This window comes from Spermophilus citellus (genome assembly GCF_964194105.1).
Source record: "Spermophilus citellus genome assembly, chromosome: 5".
Classification (NCBI taxonomy): domain Eukaryota; kingdom Metazoa; phylum Chordata; class Mammalia; order Rodentia; family Sciuridae; genus Spermophilus; species Spermophilus citellus.
Window position 1 is genome coordinate 97,943,239 of NC_138186.1, and position 22,180 is coordinate 97,965,418.

Below are 22,180 nucleotides of genomic sequence, written 5' to 3' on the forward strand. Positions count from 1 at the left end.
ACTACATTCTAGTAAGTTGGAAAATCTAGAAGAAATGGGACAAATTTCTGGACACATATGATCTAACAAAATTAAGCCGAGAGAATATAAAAAAAAAAAAAAACTAAACAAATCAGTAGTAAATAATGAGATAGAAGCAATAATCAAGAGTCTCCCTACAAAGCAAAACCTAAAAAATCAATTTTTTGCTGCTAACTAACACCGGTACACCTGAAATTATTCCATAAATAGAAAGGGAAGGGATCCTTTGAAACTCATCCTACAAAGTCCTTATTAACATTCTTCCAAAACCTGATAAAGACACAACAACCACAGAAAACTATATACCAATATCCTTGATGAACAAAAAAATCCTTAATGAAACACTTGCAAATTGAATCAGCACCACATTAAAAAGATCATATGCTATAATCAAATTGATTTCATAAAAGGGGTCCAAGGATGGTTCAATATATGCAAATGAATAAACAATGCAGCTCATAAACAGAATCAAGGATGAAAAATCACATGATCATAAAACAGATGCAGAAAAAGCCTTTGATAAAATTCAACAGTCCTTCATCATAAAACTCCTGAATTAGGTAAAGAAGAATAATAATTCAACAACATAAATGCTATATATACAAACTCATAGTCAACATCATCCTGAATAGGAGAAAACTGAAAGTATTTCCTCTAAGATCAGGAATAAGACAATAAGGTCAATTCTCTTAGTCAATACAATAAATTTTAGCTACAGCAATGAGAGGAAGGAAGGAAGGAAGGCATGGAGGGAGGGAGGAAAGGAGGGAGGCCAACAGACCAGAAATATGAACAGAAAATGAGAAAATAATTTTTTTTATTTTATGATGATCATATTCTTAGAAATCCCTAAAAACTTCACCAAAAGACTCTTAGAACCAATAAACAAATTCAGTAAAGTAGCAGGATACAAAATCAACATGCAAAAAACAGTAGCTTTTCTATTCACCAATAATTAACTTCCTGAGAAAGAAATCAGGAAAATTATCCCATTCACAATAGCATAAAATGGATGGATGGATGGATGGATGGATGGATGGATGGATGGATGGATGGAGACAGGAAAAAGAAGATCAAAAAATTCTACACTGAAAATTACAAAACACCACTAGGAATGGTGGTACATTCTTATCCCAGCAACTCAGAAGGCTGAGGTAGGAGGATCACAAGTTTGAGGCAGCCACCACAACTTAGCAAGACTCTGTCTCAGAATAAAAAAAAAAAAAGAACTGAGGATGTAGCTCCATGGTAAGGAGCCCTGGCTTCACAAGGGGAGGGGAAGAGAGATAAGAGGACAAACACAGTAGAATAGAGAACCCAGAAATAAATCCATGCATCTAGAGCCAACTGATTCTTGACAAAGGTGCTCAAACCATATACTGAAGAAAAGATCCAAAGGCCTTAATATAGGACCTGAAACTTCGAAATTATTAGAAGAAAACACAGAAATAACAATTCAAGATATTGGCCTAAGCTAACAATTTCCTGAATAGGACTCCAATAGCTCAGGAAACAAAAGAATTAAGAAATGGGATTACATTGAATTAAAAGGCAAAGGAAACAACAGAGTGAAGAAACTGCCTACAAAATGGGAGAATGTCTTCCAGCTATTCATCTGACAGATGAACATGTCAAGAATGCAAAATATCTAAAGAACTTCAAAAACTCAACATCCAAAAACAAGTAACCTAATCAATAGATGGGGAAAAGATCTGAACAGACATTTCTCAAAGAAGTACAAATGGCAATATATGAAAACGCTCAATATCTTTAGCCATAAGGGAAATGCAAACCAAAACTACATTTGAGATTCCATATCACCCTAGTCACAATGGTTATTAACATCAAAAAATAACAATAACAACAGATGGTGAGAATGTGAAGAAAAAGAAAACATTATACACTGTAAAAATCTAAATTAGTACAGCCACTGTGGAAAACAGTATGGAGGTTCACCAAAAAGTTCAAACTACAACTACAGCCTAGGTGCATATCAACAGCTGAATGAATAAAGAAAATATGGCATAGATATACAATGGCATATGAGCCATAAGGAAGAATGAAATTATGTCATTTGTAGGAAAAGTAATGGAACTTGAAGACACTATGATAAGCAAAATAAGAAAGACACAGCAAGATAGGTATAGCATGTTTTTTTCTCATGCAGACACTCTAAAAATAAATAAATAAATAAATAAATATATATATATATATATATATATATATATATATATATATATACACATACATACACACGTATATACATAAAAATGACCTGAAAAAAAGAAGAGGAACTATTAGGAAATAGGATGGGAAGAAAGGGGAGAACAAAGGGGCTTATATAAAACACATATAAGATTTTTTTAAAAACATGTAAAACAACATTTTAAACAAAAAAAAATAACTGTTAGGCAAAACTGTATTAAGAAAAGTTAATATTTCTAAGCAAATATGACTAAGCAAAACTCTAAACAGAAAAAAATATATCAACTTATTTGGAAAATAATTCATAGTAGAAAAATAAGTGATAAAGGTTTATATGCTAAAAACGATCTACATTAGAAAAAAGACTATGTAATAGCACTGAAAGATTTTAATATTCCTCTTACTCTATGACAAACTTAGAACAAAAATATATTCATACAGCATAAAAACTGCTGCTATATTAGGCAACAAAAATCCCAGCAAACTCCTAGAAAGAAATTACAACAATTTTTTCACTAATGAGAAAAAGAAAAAATTTAAACTATGAAAGATAAATTTTTAAAAATAGAGGAGAGTTGACAAATTGGAAATTTTAAAACATTCTTTTAAGTATTACTCAAAGTAACTGAAAATTTTAATTACTGGCTTGTGGGAAAGATAAAAAAAATTATGGCAGCCAGTTTTCCCCTGGAAGCATTTCCCAATTCTAAACTAATAAGTAGATATTCCTTAAGAAAAGGGCTACTGTTTCGAAATGTTACAGAGAGAAGATTTTAGTGGACTTACAGAAATACACAAAATTGGAAGGGACTGAACACAGAGTTGGACCTCCCCTTAAATTTTTGGCAAATTTTTGAAGTTGATAATTGTATTCTATCAACAACAACTAAAAAATAAATATTTTTTTAGAAAATAATGGAACTAAATTAGAAATCAAGAATGAGGAAAAAAAACCACTCTTACATCTGGAAAGTAAATAAAAAACTTCTGAATGATGAACAGATAGCAGAAAGAATCAGGGGAGAAATAAGAAAAACTTCTTAGAAGTAAATGAGTATATTGATACAACATATTAAAATTTGAGATAAGAAAGCAGTTCTAAGAGGAAAATTCATAACCTTGAGCTCATACATTAAGAGAACAAAAAGATATCAAATAAATAATCCAACATTACAAAAAAAAAGAAAAACAAACCAACACCAAAATCAGTAGAAGACAGGAAATAATCAAAATCAGAGCCAAAAATCAATGAAATTGGAGATTTTAAAAACAAATACAAAAGAATGAAACAAAGAGTTAACTTTTTGAAAGAATAAACAAAATTGATAAACTCTTAGCCAAACTAACCAAATGAAAGAGAGGGGGGAAAAAACTCAAATTATCAAAACTGGAGATGAAAAAGGAAATGTTACCACAGACACTACTAAAATCTAAAGGATTATAAGAAACTATTCTGAAAATTTATATTCCAATAAGATAAAATATCTTGATAAACACAAATTCCTAGACAAATATGGTCTACCCCTACCCAAGTTGAACCAAGATTATATGGAAAACTTAAAGAGAGCAATTTTAAGAACTGAAATTGAATCAGTTATCAAAAGCCTTCCCACAAAGAAGGTGCAGGGGCACATACCTGTAATCCCATCTACTTGGGAGGCTGAGGCATAAGGATCTTGAGTTCAAAACCTGTCTCAGCCAACTTAGCAAGGTCCTAGGCAACTCAGTGAGATCCTGTTTCTAAATAAAATATTAAAAGGGCTGGTGATGTGGCTCAGTGGTTAAGTGCCCCTGGGTTCAATTCCATGTTCCAAAAATAAAAAGTAAAGAAAAACCTAGGACCACATGATTCAAAGCCATGTTCTACCAAACCTGTAAAGAAGAAGTAATACCAATCTTCTTCACATTATTCCATGAAATAGAAAAAGAAGGAACACTGTCAAATCATTACCAAAACTAAAGACACATCAAGGAAAGAAAATTTCAGACCATTCAGACCAATATCCTTGGCTAACATAAAAGGAAAAATTCTTAATAAAACATTGGCAACCACTTACAAAAACATATTGAAAAGATAGTGTACAATGATCACATGGGCTTCATCCCAAGAATGCAAGGTTGCTTCAAAATATGGAATTCAATAAATGTAATTCACCACATAAATAGACTCAAGGACAAGATCACATGATTATTTCAATATATGTAGAAAAAGCATAACAAAGTATAGCACCCATTCATGTTAAAAACACTTGTAAAAATAAGAATAGAAGAAACTTACCTCCACATTGTAAAGACTATATATGATAAACCCAAGGCCAACATTATTCTGAATGGAGAAAAACAAAGCATTTTCTCTAAAAACAGGTACAAGACAAGGATGCCCAGTTTGCCACTCCTACTCAACACTGTCCTTGAAACTCTAGACAGAACAATTAAGCTAGAGAAGGAAATTAAACAGATACAAATTGGAAAAGAAGAACTCAAATTATTTTTTTTGCTGGTGACATGATTCTATATTTAAAAGACCCCCCCAAAAAAACTCCACAACAAAACATTTAGAACTCATAAATAAATTCAGCAGAATAGAATATAAAATAAATACCTATAAATCAATCATGTTCCTATTAGAAATTTAAATTAATTTATCCTAAAAGAAATTATGAGAAGTATCCCGTTTACAATAGCTTGGTTGGGGGCCCACTTGGGAATCAATCTAACAAAAAAGGTGACAGACCTGTACAATGAACACTATAGAACACTGAAGGAAAAAAATGAAGAACTTAGAAGATGTAAAGACCTGCCATGTCCTTGGATAGCAGAATTAGTCAAAATGGCCATACTACCAAAAAGTGCTATGCAGATTCAATGCAATTCTCATCAAAATTCCAATGATGTTGTTCACAGAACTAGAAAAGGCAATTATGAAATTCATTTGAAAAATAAGTGAACAGAATAGCCAAAGTAATTCTTACTGAGAAAAGTGAAGCATCACAATACGAGGCTTCAAATTACATACAGAGCTATAGTTTTTTTGGTTTGGGTTTTTTTTATTTTTTTTTAATGATGCTGTCACCAGAATGAAACGTCTTAGGTGCCATGTATAATTTTAATGTAAAAGTACTGGTAATACAGTATCCTGCTTATTCTCTTCAAAGCTAACTATGCAGTGAACATATAATAGAAAGATATAAAAAGAAAAAAGTGGGTCCCAGACCAAGTTTCTATCTGTAAAGATAAAAATTTGATTCTGAAACATGTCAAATTTCACAAAAGGTATATCATTCTTTGAAGCATCTTAGGGAAGGTCAACTAGACTTCTTTTCAATGCCAAATATGACACTTTATCTTTTCAAAAACTTCTAAAATGTTTATCTGTGAACAATCAAGAAGGACCACATGATATGCATGCTCAAAATGTATCAATGTTCTCATAAGGAAAGTAGAGTTTTATGATGAAAAATTAACATATTTCAAATAATTAAAACCATCAATTAGAGTTATTAAAGAAGTAAGCCACTACCAAAACAGACATTCAGAAAATAATGTATGTACAAAAATAAAAGTAAATAATAAATGTTTTTATAAAAATAAAAAGGAGAAAAGAAAAGGGAGAGATGAAATTAAGCGATAGATTCAATAAATCTAAACAGCTTAACATACCAGAGTGACAAAAGAACACACTATATGAAATTTGTATACAGATAAGTAAAAATCCCACAAAAACACTAGTAAGAAATGGAGAATGTTTTAGGAAATAATTAGTCAATATGCGTTATATACCTCATATCTTAACTGCAAAAACTCTAAGATACATTTACTTTTAAATGTTAAGATGTGGTAAACATTCTAGTGAACACTAACTATTCAGTAGTACTAAGAGTAGTAGGAATATCTATTGAAAATAATAATGTAAAAAGAGGAAAGAGAAAAGAAAAAAGGAGAATAAACAGGAAAATGGAAAGATTAAGCATAACCAGAATTAATATGTTCATATGAGATAGCAAGGGATGAAGAAGAGACAATGAGTAGAAGAAACTACAAGATGCTAAACCGACTGGAAACAGAAGACAATTTCCTAATGTAATAAAAGAAAAAATATATCATCTAAATGGACCTATAGGCTGGGCAAGGTGGTGTATACCTTTAATCTCAGAGGCTCAGGAGGCTGAGGCAGGAGGATCAGGAATTCAAAGCCAGCCTCAGCAACTTAGAGAGGCCCTAAGCAACTCAGTGAGACCCTGTCTCTAAATAAAATACAAAACAGGGCTGAGGATGTGGCTCAGTGATAGAGTGCCCCTGGGTTTAATCCCCAGTCTGAAAGAAGGAAGGGAGGGAGGGAGGAAGGGGAGAGAAATGAATCAATATGCAAAATCCTAATAATACTATAATACTTTAAAGAAAATTTTAGCAATAAAGTGCTTCCTGAGCAAGACAGAAAACCTAGAAGATGTAAGAAATACATTTCCAAATTTGACTACATAAAATTGAGCTTTGCATTTATGGAAAACACTATATATAAACAACTGAAAAAATGCATTTATAAACTTATACAATAAAAATAATAATAATTCGTTTTGTATTCATTGGTTGCTTTTCTACACACCAGACACTTTTCTAAAGTATTTACAAGCCATGCTTCAATAAATTTACAAAACAAACCCATAATTTATAATCTCAAATTATAGATAAATAAACTTTGGCAGAAATTTTAGGTATATTAGAAAAGATCCCAAAGCCAGTAAAAGAAAAACAGAACAAGGCAACACTCCTGTCTCCTGCTCTAGAACTAATGCTCACCTCTACCTTAGAATACTGATGCTCATCTCACCTCTACCTTAGAACACCTCTGCCTTGCCTCTAGGCCAGGAAGGAAAGGACAGTGGGCAGTGGGGGAGGAAACAAGTTCTCGCATCTGCTAGAGTGGTCTTATTTGGAGGACAAATTGTTAGTAGCTGCTAATACTGTCTATAATCTTTACACCAAAAATTCTATTTCAACATACCCTGAAGAAATACCCACTCATATAAGCAAACAATGAAACAATATTGTTTTTAGCAAGGGTAGAAACAATCTAAAAGTGTATGTGTGTATGTAAAATGTATATAAATGTGTGTAAATAAATATATTTGTATATTTATATATATTATATGTTTTATATACTCTATATTAAAGTATACACACACTATATATATGCACCCAGTCTTCATTTTTTTCACGTCAAAGATTTGTAATTTCTCATTCTATACACTGTAGACAAATTTAAAAAAATCACAAGCTCCAACTGGCTGGACAGGAATTAAATAGAAAATTTTTCCAATTTTAACTCCAACAACTATTTCATCAATATAATTATCAAGGAAAACAAAATACATCTTTAAAAATAAGAATACATACCAAACAATGTCTACCTTCAGGAGCAGGATTACACCTAAGAAAGAGTTTTCACTCTAAATGATTCTAAGCTGTTTACGGCTTTTTTAAAAAAGCAACATTGACCAAACAAGTATAGTGGCACATGCCTATAAACCCAGCAATTCAAGAGACTAAGGCAGGAGGACCACAAGTGGCCACCTCAGACCTAGTGTCAAAATAAAAATAAGAAGGATTAGGGATGTAGTTCAGTAGTAAAGTGCCCCTGGGTACAATCCCCAGTACCAGAAAAAGAAAAAAGAAAAAGCATAATCTGGACCATGAATCAAAACCTATTATGAGAAGTAGGGAAGCAACCTAATTTAGTTTTCTACCACTGCGAATATTACTAAAGAGGAGAAGCCTGAGAATCACAAAAGTTTGGTCAAAATGGTGCTATATCAATTCAAGTAATTACAGACAGGAAAAATGTCATTCATATTCCTCTCACAAAATGAATTATAATACATGAGTTAGAAAACAAAAATAACTTTACCTTTCTTGAAGTATATATGTCAAAAAATGGCTTATTTCTGACACTAAATGGTTCCTGTGTTTTGTCAATGAGCCCACTCTTCATTTTTTCATGTCGAGGATTTATAATTTCTCGTTCTATACACTGCAGACGAATATTAAAATCACAATCTCCAACTGGCTGGGCCTATATTAAAAAGACAATTTTTTTAATTTGAACCTCAGCAACTATTTTATCAACATAATTATCAAGACTGCCACAATGAATACAGTAGTCTATGTAAACAGGATCCTGTACAGTTGTCTAGTGCACAGCCTGTACAACCACTATGCAAGTCTAGATAGTTAGTCTAATGACAGAAATACATCTTTACATACACAGTTATTTTAAGATTATAACTACATAAAACAGTATACAAAAGTGTCATAAATTTACTCTAAATTGATCAAAAAATCTCACATTTGAATTTAAGCATTAATATCCTCACTAATCATTTTTATTACTTACATAATTCAGTAAAACACCTGTATAAAAATTAAAATCCACATAATTTGGGAAAGCATGAGTAAATGGCACATCAAAATAGCAGAATCATCTACAATGCTTTTTTGTTGCTTACTTCTAATACTTTACAGCATTAAGAATTTAGTAGATAAATACATCCTCTGAAAATACAAAAAAAAGTTTACATAATGTTCATAATGTTACATGTTTACATAATGTTCGTAATGATACATTTTTACATAATGTTTACAAAAGTGTTCAATGTCACAGTTATAAAAATATAGCTTTCCTCTCTTCTCCCCAGTAAACTTTTCCTTTAGTGTCCTTAAAGTATATATGTTTAAACCATGAAATAAAAACTGCATGTACACTTTTGAGTTGAGAGTGTGGACTTGCCTTATCCATGCATACACAGGAAAATAGCTATAATGAATTCTCTGGTTGACAGTAATCATCTAGATTAGAAGGCATCACCTCAAAGGAATATCAACTACTCTTCTTTACTCTGCAACTGGAACACTTTCATGCATTTTGCCCCCATCTTTTCTGTCTTCTTCCTCTCCTCCAGTCTTTATTATGTAACCTAACATTTATTCTAATGTTTACACAGGGACAGCAGCACTTGCCTCAGGGATGAACATTAGATACAGCTAGGGTATGTTTTTTCCTCAGCTTTGAAAGGATGATGACTTTGATGATCCAAAAGAATAAGGAGTAAGACAAGTCAACAAGAGCTAGGCATTAGGTAAAACATGTTCTCTTTACAGGGTATACAACTGTTTGTAAAGGGTATTTATTGAGGAAATGCTAATAAATTCAATGCTAACAGTTCATGTGTGACCTTTTTTATGCAATGTACGTCATCAACAGATTGAAAAATTAAAATGTTAGACTTGTATATTAGCTCAGGTAGAGGAATTCAGATACCTACAAAATTAAAAGTGGAAGAGGCAAGGCTTTTTTTTTTTTAAGTCTAAGAACTGTTCAAATATATGTAAGTAATCTAAATTCCCTCTTAAATGCTTTCCAACTTAAAATATACATCAACTCACCAAAACAACAGGAAAAGACAGAAAACATGTTCACCTTCAAGTCCACTGGGTCTACAGTAAAGGAAGCACTTGACAGATATATGTAGAATCATTATGAATAGACTAGGGAAAACATTCAATAACTACTGACTAACTGGCCTCCCTATTTTCTGTTCTTCCTCACTTCAAAACACTATCCATGCTGTCACTGAAGTTCTTCAAAATGAGAACAATATGATCATTTCATTACCTTAATTAGTAGCGTATTACATGAAAAACTAGGTTAAAATGCCTTATTCAAACAAGCTGGCTCCTTCTCATCAATCTATGAATATTAAATCATAATAATTTGTGTATGGAAAAAAAATAATTTGTGTATGGGTAGGACTGTATAATATATGTTATAGAGCAAAAAATATAGAATAGAATAAAAATAAATAGTTCTCCTATGTTCTTCCCAAATTCCAATAAATTACTTATGGAAATGGACTTCTTTGGAAGCCGGTGCACTAATATATGAATTCTCGAAAAGCAAGAAACCATGTATTATTCATCTCTACATACCCAATACGTACAGTATTTAACATATAAAAATGACTGATGAAATTCATCCTAGATAAAATAATAAACTAAGGTACTGAAAACATTTTAACTAAGATCTGGGGTCTCTAGCCACCATAATTATGAGTCAAATAAATCTTATTACTTTGAAAATACCCAGGCTCAGATAGTTTGTTATAGTACCGCAAAATGGATAAATAAATCAATGAAAGGTCTGTAATAGAGGACATAATTATAAATGCATCCTAATATCAGAAATATGAAACAATATGTGATTTTAAATCATTAAGTATGGTAACAGGCATAATATAAATAGTTATGGAAAAGTTTCTGTACTTTTCACTGTTTTCAGAATCTGTCTATAGTTTTATACAAATGCCAATCAATAATGTGATACATGTGTTATGCACATTGAGATGCCTGATAAAATGAGAAGCTTTTAATTATGCATAAAAGAGCCCTACTGAATGTGTTATAAATAGTAGGGAAACATAGTAAACGTGATTAAAAAAATGCTTTGAAAAAATAAAATAAATATAAAAACAAAAAAATAAAAATAATCTAAATTTAAAAATAAATAAATAAATAAATAGTTATGGAATGAAAAATTATAAAGCTAAAGATGATAAACACACTAAATCATTTTTACAACAAAATACAAAAACACAATTTTTGAGAAAGTCTGATAACTTTGATTTCTGAGCATCAATAGACACTGATTCGGAAGAGATATCATTAGCCAAATGTATAACCAAAAATAAATTCAAATCCAAAAAATATAATTCCTGCATATTAAGAAAAAAAGATAGACAAGAAAATGAAAAGTTAAAAGATTTATAAACTTATAACTAAATCACCAAAAAATGTAATGAATATAAATATATGTTCAATTTCATTAGTAAAAACAAAAAAACAAATTAAAATAGGATGAAATAATATGTCACAAATATTGAATTGGTAAAAACTGTTTAATAAAACTATATTAAATAAGTAAGTATAAGTACTTCAGAGAGGAATATAGAAAAGCAGCTAATGAAATTGATGTTGAAAATTTAATCAAAAATGCCATTATATAATAATGAGAGACTGGACTTTTAAAAACACTTTAAATGAAAAAAATCAAAAACTTCCCAGGTGAATATATCCCCAAAATGAGAACAACTGTCATAGAGAAACTTTCACACATGTGTACAAGGAAAAACATATAAAACTTAGATACTTTTAATTCCAGAATACTTAAATGTTTTCAGTCTGGCTTGAATAACAAGTGATTATATAATTTGAATAATATATATGTAGAGGAATGATTATACCTTTTTATAGAAATATACTTGGGGTTTTCATATTTTAGAAGTTGTCTTATAATGTCTAAATAATTTAGATATTCATATTTTAATTAAAATGAACAGGAAATGATTTGCGGATAATCTAATATATAGTAAATGATTAGAAATTTAATTTCTAATTTTTTATATCTATTTTGTATTTTACTTGGGGAAATTTTGTACTTTATTTCTGTTTCTTGCTTATATTCATGAATAGTATATTTGTACCTACAAGTACATATTCAAACTCATAGCATCTTTTTCTTTCTTTCTTTTTTTTTTTTTTTTTTAAGTGACAGAAACAAAGCTTGTGGGCATTTTCTTAATCACAGGATAATTAAAATCAAAAAACATTCATTTTACAAAAGAATGTATTATTCTATCAGAATTGAACTGTTTTTCTTGACTAAGTTGAACTTAAAGAAATCTAAAGGCAAAGATATATATTATGTATTAGGCAATAAGATAAAGAAAAGTATATATAAAAGTATTAACAAAAGAGATGTTCAACGAGTAACCTGAATCACAATTTTTCTTTCCTACTATCATTGAGACGGTAACAAAATATCTACTGGGCTGGGGATATGGCTCAGAGGTACAATGTAAGGCCTTGGGTCTAATCCCCACAACCACCAAATAAAAAAAGAAATTAAATTAAAATATATCTATTATTTCAGTCACAATTTTTATTCTATAAAATATAAATTTTACAAATTATATAAGGTACTTACATTGAATTTAATTATGTCATATATCAAATATCTAGGAACAGCCTGTCCGTTTACTTTGTCAATAATCATTTCCTTGAAAGAGAAAAGAAGAAAAGTGTTTTCATAATTTAATAACAATTTACTTTATTTCAATCAAGTAGTACATAAATAGTAATATTTATTTCAATCAATAGTACATAAATACTAAGTATACAACTTGATGAAATTTCCAAGTGAACATAACTGTACCCAGATCAAGTCTTATAAACAACACTCTGAAAATCTTCATTATGCTTTTGTTATATATTAAAATAAAATCATGAGAGTATCTCTTCATTATATTTTTTATATTTAAATTGCTATATAATATTTTGTTTAATATCTGAATTACTAGGCAACATTTAAGGGTAAAGAGACTACAAATTTTAAAATCAGTATCTAAAACTTAAAAATGAGGATCATTTTTATAATAAATTTTGTTTAATCCTTATTACTTTAAATTTTATTATGACAATTACTTTGACCATAAATTCTATAATTATAAATGGCACTCATATTAATTCTGGTTTTATGGAGAGATCTCCGAAAAGTTATCAAAGTCAATAAAAAGTTAAATAAATTCTATACTCTGACAGAAATAAAATCACTACAGGGAAGGCAGTGTAAAGTGCTGGGGAGTGATACTGGTCCAGTTATATTGTTATATTGTGTGCATGTACAAGTATGTAACAACATTTTCCATCATTATGCACAACTATAATGCACCAGTAAAAAATGTAGAAGGGAAAAGAAGAAATAAGGACACTAAATGATGATTACAAATATATAATGCATTATTTGATAAAATTTTAAAGGTTTTTTTCCTAAAATAATTTTATTGCCTCATATTCTTCCTAAGAAATTAAGCAACTTTTCTTGCTATCTAAATTCATGACAGAAAATTCATATACTACCTTCTAAAATTATTTTTAAAACACTAAGGAAAATATATTTTGCATTGTAAGAATATTACCAATTAATTAATTTCCTGAATATGTGTTTGTTAACTTAGACGTTTCTAATGGTTATCATCTTTAACCCAATACATGACATAAGCCACATTTGTTATTTTAAAATGTTTACTGAAATATTTTTATTTAAATACTTGTATCTGCGCATTTTACACAGTCACAAGGTATTAGAGCAATAAAAAGTTTCAATTAATTATTGTTTTCAAAACTGCAAGGTTGGAAATAAAATAGACACCAGAGACAGTAGATATCACAGAATTTTTCTCCCCAATTTCCCTGATAAGATGAACGAGAATATGTTTTCCTTTAGATATGATGTTTAAAAGTCAAAAACCAAATTTATTATTAGCAAACAAAATAAGTAAAAAGGAATAACAAAATATGCAGGCTTTAAACTGACAGCCAAGAAACTACCAAGAGTCTAGTGAAACAAAGAAAATCACTCAGTTCTAAGAAAACTAAACCTTTAGAAGCCCTGTTTGTAAGATGACAAATATCTGGGGCTGGGGTTGTGGCTCAGTGGTACAGCGCTTGCCTAGCATGTGTGAGACACTGGGTTTGATTCTCAGCACCATATATAAATAAATGAATAAAACAAAGGTCCATCACATCTGAAAAAAAATGTTTAAAAACAGATGACAAATATCTGATAATTCTTACTATTACAATCAAATATAAATAGAAGTAAAGAAGTGGTTTTCTTTTCTTCATTTTTTCCCTATTCTGACTTAAGAGTAATAAAAATAGCTAAACACTTTTTCTGTCTGAAGTAAAAGGTCTAGGATTCCACACTGTAGTGCAGCAATAAGCTGAGCATTATTGCAATAAAATACTGCTTCCAATTAAGTAAAGAAGACATCCATCAAAAATTCTTGCAAAAGAACAGCATTTCTGAGTTAGCTGGTAATGGGAAAATATTGGGATACTGAGTTCTTCCCAAAGACCCCACCATCACAATGTCCCCTTCTCTACAACTGCAACAACTGCCCTACGCTAGAGCAAACTGGTTAAACATAAACTATATGGCTTAAAACACAGAGAAATTGGAATTCCTGTGCACTGCTGCTGGGTTTGTAAAATGATACAACTACTATGGAGAACAATATGTTAATTTCCTGAAAAGAATTTAAAATAGAAGTACCATATAATCCAGCTATCCCTTTCTGGGCATACAGACAAAATAATTAAAAGCAATTAAAAGAAATATAAAAATTAAGAATTTGGAATTAAAAGTAGAGTCTCAAGGAGATATTTATAAGCCCATATTCACAGCAGAATTATTCACAATAGCCAAGAGGTGGGGAGTAACCCAAGAATACACTGATGGATGAACAAATAAACAAAATATGAGTATGTACATATAATGGAACATTATTTAGCCCTGAAAAGGGAAAAATCCTGTCACATGCCACAACATGGACAAACTTTTGAGGATATTATGCTAAAGTAAATAAACCAGTCACACAAAAATATAACTAATATATGATTTCACTTTCATGAGGTATCTGAAGTATTTAAATTCAAACAACAACAAAGTAGAATGGTGATTGTTCAGGGTGAGTAAGGGAGAAGGAGCTACTGCTACTTAATGGTAAAAAAAAAAAAAAAAAAAAAGATGGTTTTAGATAAATTGTCCAAACTTCAATATAGTGGAATTTATGGTTTAGGATTACAATAAAAATTAAAACTGAAGATATAGGCATGCTTCAGATATAAAAGAATACAAGTCTGAGCAGTTTGGCCTTTATGCGATAGATAATGAGAAACCAATGAAGGATTTTAATGAAAAGAAGGAAGTAATCTCTTTCCTCTCCTCAACTGTTCTCTGAAAAACCAGTGAACCTTTAAGCTCATTCTTAGTAATCCATCCCTTCAATTCTTTTAGATCAGACCATTTGGCTCTAATTATCACAATCTTTCTAAGTGATAGCATGTTCCGAAATTATATAGCAGAAACTGTTGCCAATCTTGTGAATATACTAAAACACTGAACACCTGAAAATGGTATGTGAGTTGAATCTCAATTTTTTAAAAAATAAAACTAAATTTTAAAAAAATCTAAAAGCAGTTCTTCAGATAGAAGAGAATGATAAAACCCCAGATACAAAATATATATTAAATCTCAGCTATGTATGTATCAGTTATATATGGTTTATAATATAGGTACCATAAAATGACTAAAAGGAAATACATCAAAATGTTTTTTAAAAATATTTTTCCAAAATTCTTCCTATTAACTTTAATGATTAACTGCGAAATCCTTTTTCTTAGCTTCGTGTTAAATTGATTAAATTTCACAGACTTGGCTCAACTGAATTAATGCCATATTTCTAAATGCCCATTTCCACATTTTGTGGGTCAAGGAACTTAATTTAGCAGAGCAAAACAAAGCCTCAGTGTTCACATCCGACAGTCAGACAACCAGGTAGTATCAGTTATTCTTGGATTTGGAATCTTACAAAAACAATTTTCAAGTGAAAATACAGAAGAAACAGGAAATTACAGCAGGCTGTTTTAATTAACTAACTAGAAAAACAGATATGGCAACTATAATTCTGGCCCAAGAAAATTGACATCATGAATCATATTGCTATTTAAAACCCTCACAAGAATCTATTATATTTATAGGGTGAAAATAGTATTACTAAGTCAAATCTGTAGATCTTTAAACATATTTTTAAGGATTATTTCCTACCTGGAATGCACTCAGCCCGTCTCCAACAACAATCTTTTTCTATAGCTATCTTCCATTTCTTTAGATGTGACTTATTTTTCCTCTAAACTACCATAGCACTTGTTTTAAATACCTCTTTGGATTAGAGTTTTATTTAAAGTTCTCTTGCATCATTACCAATCATTCTACATCCTGCCCAATTAAGTAAAATGTCTCAGAGTGAGGTGGCCTTCTAGATAATTGTCTAAGTAATGCCTGCACTCTTGACACCAACCTGAGAGGTACTCAACAAATATTCATTCAATACACTAAACTCTGGCAAATGCTGTTACTTAAAAGTCCTTTTCTTCCTTTTATTTTATTAATTATAATGCTTAAAATACTACACCTTAAATAAAATAAAGGTAATAAGAACCAATATGTTCCTGCTATTCCCATGAACATCTACAAGGGAGTCTCTTACCTTGCGAACAAAGGCAGTGACAATGTGGCATCTAGCCATGGCAACCAGTAAAGTGAACAGTCTGTATACAAGCCTACCAGAATTACTTTATAGGAAAAAAAATAAGTTTATTGTTGTATAGATCAGCATACTCGTAGGTGTAACCTATGAGTCTAGTCTAGTTTATCAATTTCAAAACTTGTTCACCAAAAGCCAAAGAAAAGAACAAAATCTAAGTGGCAAACATCAGAATAGCTAAAACTAGGTACACGTATCTGGACTGTCAGACATTGAAGTGTACGCTAAAACAATGGTATTTAAAACAATCTCAAATGACCACTAGAAGATAAAAACATTAATGGAATAGGAACGTGAATTAAGAAACAAACAATGACAGTGAGGCTGAGCAGGAAGAAAAGACTAGCATTAAACAGAGACATGAGGCGGGAGGGAAAGAGAGAAAAAAAAAAAGGGAAATCACATGGAAATGGAGGGAGACCCTCATTGTAATACAAAATTATATATAAGAGTTTACGAGGGGAATGGGATAACAAACATGGAGGGAAATGAATTTCAATAGATGGGGTAGAGAGAGAAGATGGGAGGGAAGGGGAGGGGGGATTTTAGAGGATAGTAAAGGTAGCAGAATACAACAGTCACTAATATGGCAGTATGTAAAAATGTGATGTGTAGCCGATGTGATTCTGCAATCTGTATTTGGGGTAAAAATGGGAGTTCATAACCCAACTGATTCTAATCTATGAAATATGATTTGTCATGAGTTTTGTAATGTTGTGAACATCCAATAAAAAAAAAAAAAGAAACAAACAATGATAAACGAAGGCCTCAAAGACCTAGGTAAGCACTCTATCAGTAGGCTACACCCCCTTGCCTACCCTACATATATATAAGCTTCTATGTTCTAGAATAAATACCAAAAAAAGGAAATACATTTTTCAAAATACAGGACATAACACAACCCTAATAAGAGGACTTCATAAATCAATGGGAAAAAGATGAACACCCAATTGAAAAATATGGAGAGGATTTGAATAAGCAACTCACAGAAGAAATACAATAACTCATACTACAGTAAAAAAAAATTAAGCCTCATTAACAATTCACATAAAAGAAAATCAGAAGAGGAAAAAAAATTTTTTTACTACATGCCACACACTAATATCATGATCTCACAAACTTTCCAACTTAAATCTTCACAAAAGCACAACGAATTAAGTACTATTATTAACCTCCTCTCACTACAAATAAGAAATTAAGTATACTGAATAGAGTCCCTCATGCAATAACTGGAGAAGCTAGGGAGGCACCTGTGGTTGAGGCACTTAATCACGGCTATACTATCCCTTTAAATGAAAAGCCATTCTTATCAAATTAAAAAATATTAAACCAAAACAGTGTTTAAGGCAATGTGCAGATCCTCCACATACAGTTAGTATAACTGTACATGTGTCCAGAAATAAAGGTGACAATTATACATCTTAACATTTTAAATGGGCATATCCTTGATCCCAGCATGGCATACATGCATTTCATGGGAACAGTACTCCTACTACACTACAAGTGGTGATGCAACCAATGAATACAAGCCTCCAGTGTAATTCCCCGACGTATATATAAGACAGATGGGTCCTAATAGAAAAAGTTCTCTTTCCGTTTGGGCTGTAATGCAACATGTCTCCCATGTGGAAAGAGTCTTCATACAGAAAGGGACCAAGCAGACAAGCAGAACAAAAGGATGAAGAGCAAAATAGAGCATAAACAGTATCATTTGAGACCCCAGATCTATCGAGGCCTGAAGAAAGCCAAGCTGAAATTCAAATTGTTTAAACAAATCCAGCCTTTTTTTATTTATTTAGTGCTTAATTCTATTTTTTTAATTTATTTTTATTTATATATAATAGCAGAATGCATTACAATTTTTATTGCACATATAGAACACAATTTTTCATATCTCTGTATACATAGTATATTCACACCAATTCATGTCTTCATACATGTACTTTGGATAATAATGATCATCACATTCAACCATCATTAATTACCCTTTGCCTCCTCCTTTCCCCTCCCACGCCTCTGCCCTATCTAGAGTTCGTCTATTCCTCCCATGCTCCCTCCCTATCCCACTATGAATCAGCCTCCTTATATCAAAGAAAACACTGGGCATTTGGTTTGGGGGGATTGGCTAACTTCACTTAGCATTATCTCCTCTAACTCCATCAATTTACCTGCAAATGCCATATTCCATTGTGTATATATGCCACATTTTTTTTTTATCCATTCATCTATTGAAGGGCATCTAGGTTGGTTCCACAATTTAGCTATTGTGAATTGTACTGCTATAAACATTGATGTGGCTGTGTCCCTGTAGCATGCTGTTTTTAAGTCCTTTGGGTATAGACTGAGGAGTGGAATAGCTGGATCAAGTGGTGGTTCCATTCCCAATTTTACTTGGGAATCAACTTAACAAAAGAGGTGAAAGATCTATATAATGAAAATTACAGAACCCTAAAGAAAGAAATTAAAGAAGACCTTAGAAGATGGAAAGATCTACCTTGCTCTTGGATAGGCAAATTAATATTATCAAAATGACCATACTTCCAAAAGCACTATACAGATTTAATACAATTCCGATCAAAATTCCAGTAACATTCCTCATAGAAATAGAAAAAGGAATCATTAAATTCATCTGGAAAAATAAGAGACCCAGAATAGCTAAAGCAATCCTTAGCGGGAAGAGTGCAGGTAGCATCCTATACCAGACCTTAAACTATACTACAGAGCAATAGTAACAAAAACAGCATGGTATTGGCACCAAAACAGGCCTGTAGACCAATGGTACAGAATAGAGGACACAGAGACTAACCCACAAAACTACAATTATCTTATATTAGACAAAGGTACCTAGAACATGCATTGGAGAAAAGACAGCCTCTTCAACAAATGGTGCAGGGAAAACTGGAAATCCATATGCACAAAACTCAACTCAAAATGGATCAAGGATTTAGGAATACAATCAGAGACCCTGCGTCTAATAGAAGAAAAAGCAGACCTTAATCAATATCATGTGAGATTAGGCCCCAACTTCCTTAATAAGACTCCTTTGGCACAGGAATTAAAATCAAGAATCAATAAATGGGATGGACTCAAACTAAAAAGCTTCTTCTCAGCAAAAGTAACAATCTGTGAGGTGAATAGAAAGCCTACATCTTGAGAGCAAATCTTTACCCCTCACATATCAGATAGAGCCCTAATCACTATGGTATATAAAGAACTCAAAAAGCTAGACACCAAAAAAAAAAAAAAATAAATAACCCAATCAATAAATGGGCCAAGAACCTGAATAGACACTTCTCAAAAGATGATGTACAATCAATCAACAAACACATGAAGAAATGTTCATCATCACTAGCAATTACAGAAATGCAAATCAAAACCACTCTAACATTTCATCTCACTCCAGTCAGAATGGCAGCTGTTATGCATACAAACAACAATAAGTGTTGGCAAGGATGTGGGGAAAAAGGTACTCTCATACACTGCTGGTGGGACTACAAATTGGTGCAGCCAATATGGAAAGCAGAATGGAGATTTCTTGGAAAAATCCATCATTTTTTAAGATGAACTTTAATTATTTGCAACCAAAAGTTCATTAATACATGCTATATTCTCACCTCTAAGATTTTTCTTAAATATAAAATCACAAAATTTTAGCTGGGCATGGTAGCACATGCCTATAATCCCAGTGACTCGGAAAGCTAAGGCAGGAGGAGTTCAAAGCCAGCGTCAGCAACTTAGCAAGACACTTAGCAACTCAGCGAGACCCTGTCTCTAAATAACATGCAAAAAAGGGCTGGAGATGTGGCCTAGTAGTTAGGCACCCCAGGTTTAATCCTGGGTACCAAAAAAAAAAAAAAAATCAGAAAAAAAATTTTTTTTAATTTTTTTTTTTTTGAGAGAGAGAGAGAATCTTTTTTGTAGATGGACACAACACAATGCCTTTATTTTTTATGTGGTGCTGAGAATCGAACCCAGGTCCCACTGGTGCTAGGCGAGCGCTCTACCCCTGAGCCACAATCCCAGCCCAGAAAATTTTGAGAAAACGGTATAGTATATACATTTGAATGTGTCTAGGAAAAACTACCCAAAAAAAAGTCTAAAAATGTCTACCAAAACAAAACTGAGCAAATAAATTATAGAACTGTTTCTCAAACTTGCCTTATTAGAATCATCTTGTTGCTTTTGTACAGCTACCTAGGTCCTGAGAGATTCCAATTCATGAAGTCTAGGATCAGCGATAGGAAAGGGTAATATTTTCAACAAGCAATCTTTAATGCTTATAATTTCCACCAACAAGATAGTTTAGAAACTCCAAACTTTGATGTTTATACATACAAAGGAATACTATTCAGACATTTGTAAGAAAAATATGTCCAAAACAAATTGTTAGGTGGAAAATGACAAATTACAAAACAGATGGAACACTGGTTATTTCATACAAAATTATATAACTATCCTTGTTTGCACATATTTGATCAGTGTGTTCATCTACAACTAAATAAATATTTTTTAAAAATCACAAAATCCTATTTAGGTTCATAGATTAAGTTGGCAGATCCCTTTTTTAAAAAATGTCAATTAAATATAAGTGCAGGTAAGAAACAAAATTTAACATCCAAATAAAATTTAGCCAGCTTGGTGGCACATGCTTGTAATCCCAGCAGCTCAGGAGAATAGTGAGTTCAAAGCCAGCATCAGCACCTAGCAAGATCCTGTCTCTAAATAAAATATCAAAAGGGCTAAGGATATGGCTCAGTGGTTAAGCACCCCTGGGTTCAATTCGTGGTACCAAAAAAAAAAAAAAAAGACCCAATTCTTAACTTCTTAATAAAAATACACATTAACTTATAAGGAAAAGAAAAATAGCAATGTTTAATTTTGTACACATTTTAAAATAAATACGACTTACCCCATCCAAGAGAGTGTTTGATAAATGCATTCGGAGATCTTTACGAAATGGAAATTCCAAATTTGAAACGTGAAATACTGAATTATCTCTATCAATCATAAAAACTTCATTTGTGCCATCAATCAACATCATATAACTGTAAATAAAACATTAAACAGATAATATTAATATAATATCAAGAATAGAAATAATAGTTAAATGGATTTTCCTTAAGCTTATAACATCTTAATGGAATAATGTTCACTGGAGTCCCTTTTCTTTATTATAAGAAATAAAACACCACATGCGGCCTTTTTTTTTTTTTAATACTTCTTCATTTCCTGAAGAAAAACAGAGTGTAGGGAAAGCAATGTTTTTATGGGATAATGTAAGGAGCAACCTTATGATCCATTTTAGGAGGGGGAAGTTTCTCTAATTTTTATTAGATCTTAAACATCAAAGTCTCTCAAAGTTTACAAAACACACATAACACACATACGTAATTGCATTTTAGGGTTCAACAACTATGAATTAGATATTACTCTCTCCACTTTGAAGTAGAAAAAAAAAAACAGTGAAAAATTAAGGGACTTGAAAATGCAGCCAGACCTTGTGCTATTCATTGCTCTTTCTACCACAATAGTTAGCAAAACAACTAATTCCTCTCTTGAATCACTATCACGATATAACCACATATAATTTCAAATCTGTCATTCATGAATATAAAATTAACATTTTAAACAAAAACAACAAGATTTCTTAGACTTTATTTTCTAAAACCTAATATATGGAGGGATTTATAAACATAATCTGTCTCTTTGAATGGTCAGATTTATTTCACACCATA

General features: G+C 31.5%; 1 protein-coding gene across 2 annotated transcripts in view; it reads right to left on the reverse strand.

Moving 5' to 3' along the window:
• Nucleotides 1–22,180, reverse strand: part of RNGTT (RNA guanylyltransferase and 5'-phosphatase) — a 226,184-nt gene that overhangs the window by 137,832 nt on the left and 66,172 nt on the right. For both annotated transcript variants that reach the window (XR_014021908.1, XM_081293720.1), the window contains exons 9-11: nucleotides 21,355–21,490; nucleotides 12,263–12,334; nucleotides 8,132–8,296 (exon numbers count right to left, since the gene is read on the reverse strand). Coding sequence is in view for 1 of the 2 variants with exons in the window: in XM_081293720.1 (XP_081149846.1) it covers nucleotides 8,132–8,296; nucleotides 12,263–12,334; nucleotides 21,355–21,490 (373 nt within the window). In the remaining variant the exon portion in view is untranslated. The remainder of the gene's footprint in view (nucleotides 1–8,131; nucleotides 8,297–12,262; nucleotides 12,335–21,354; nucleotides 21,491–22,180) is intronic.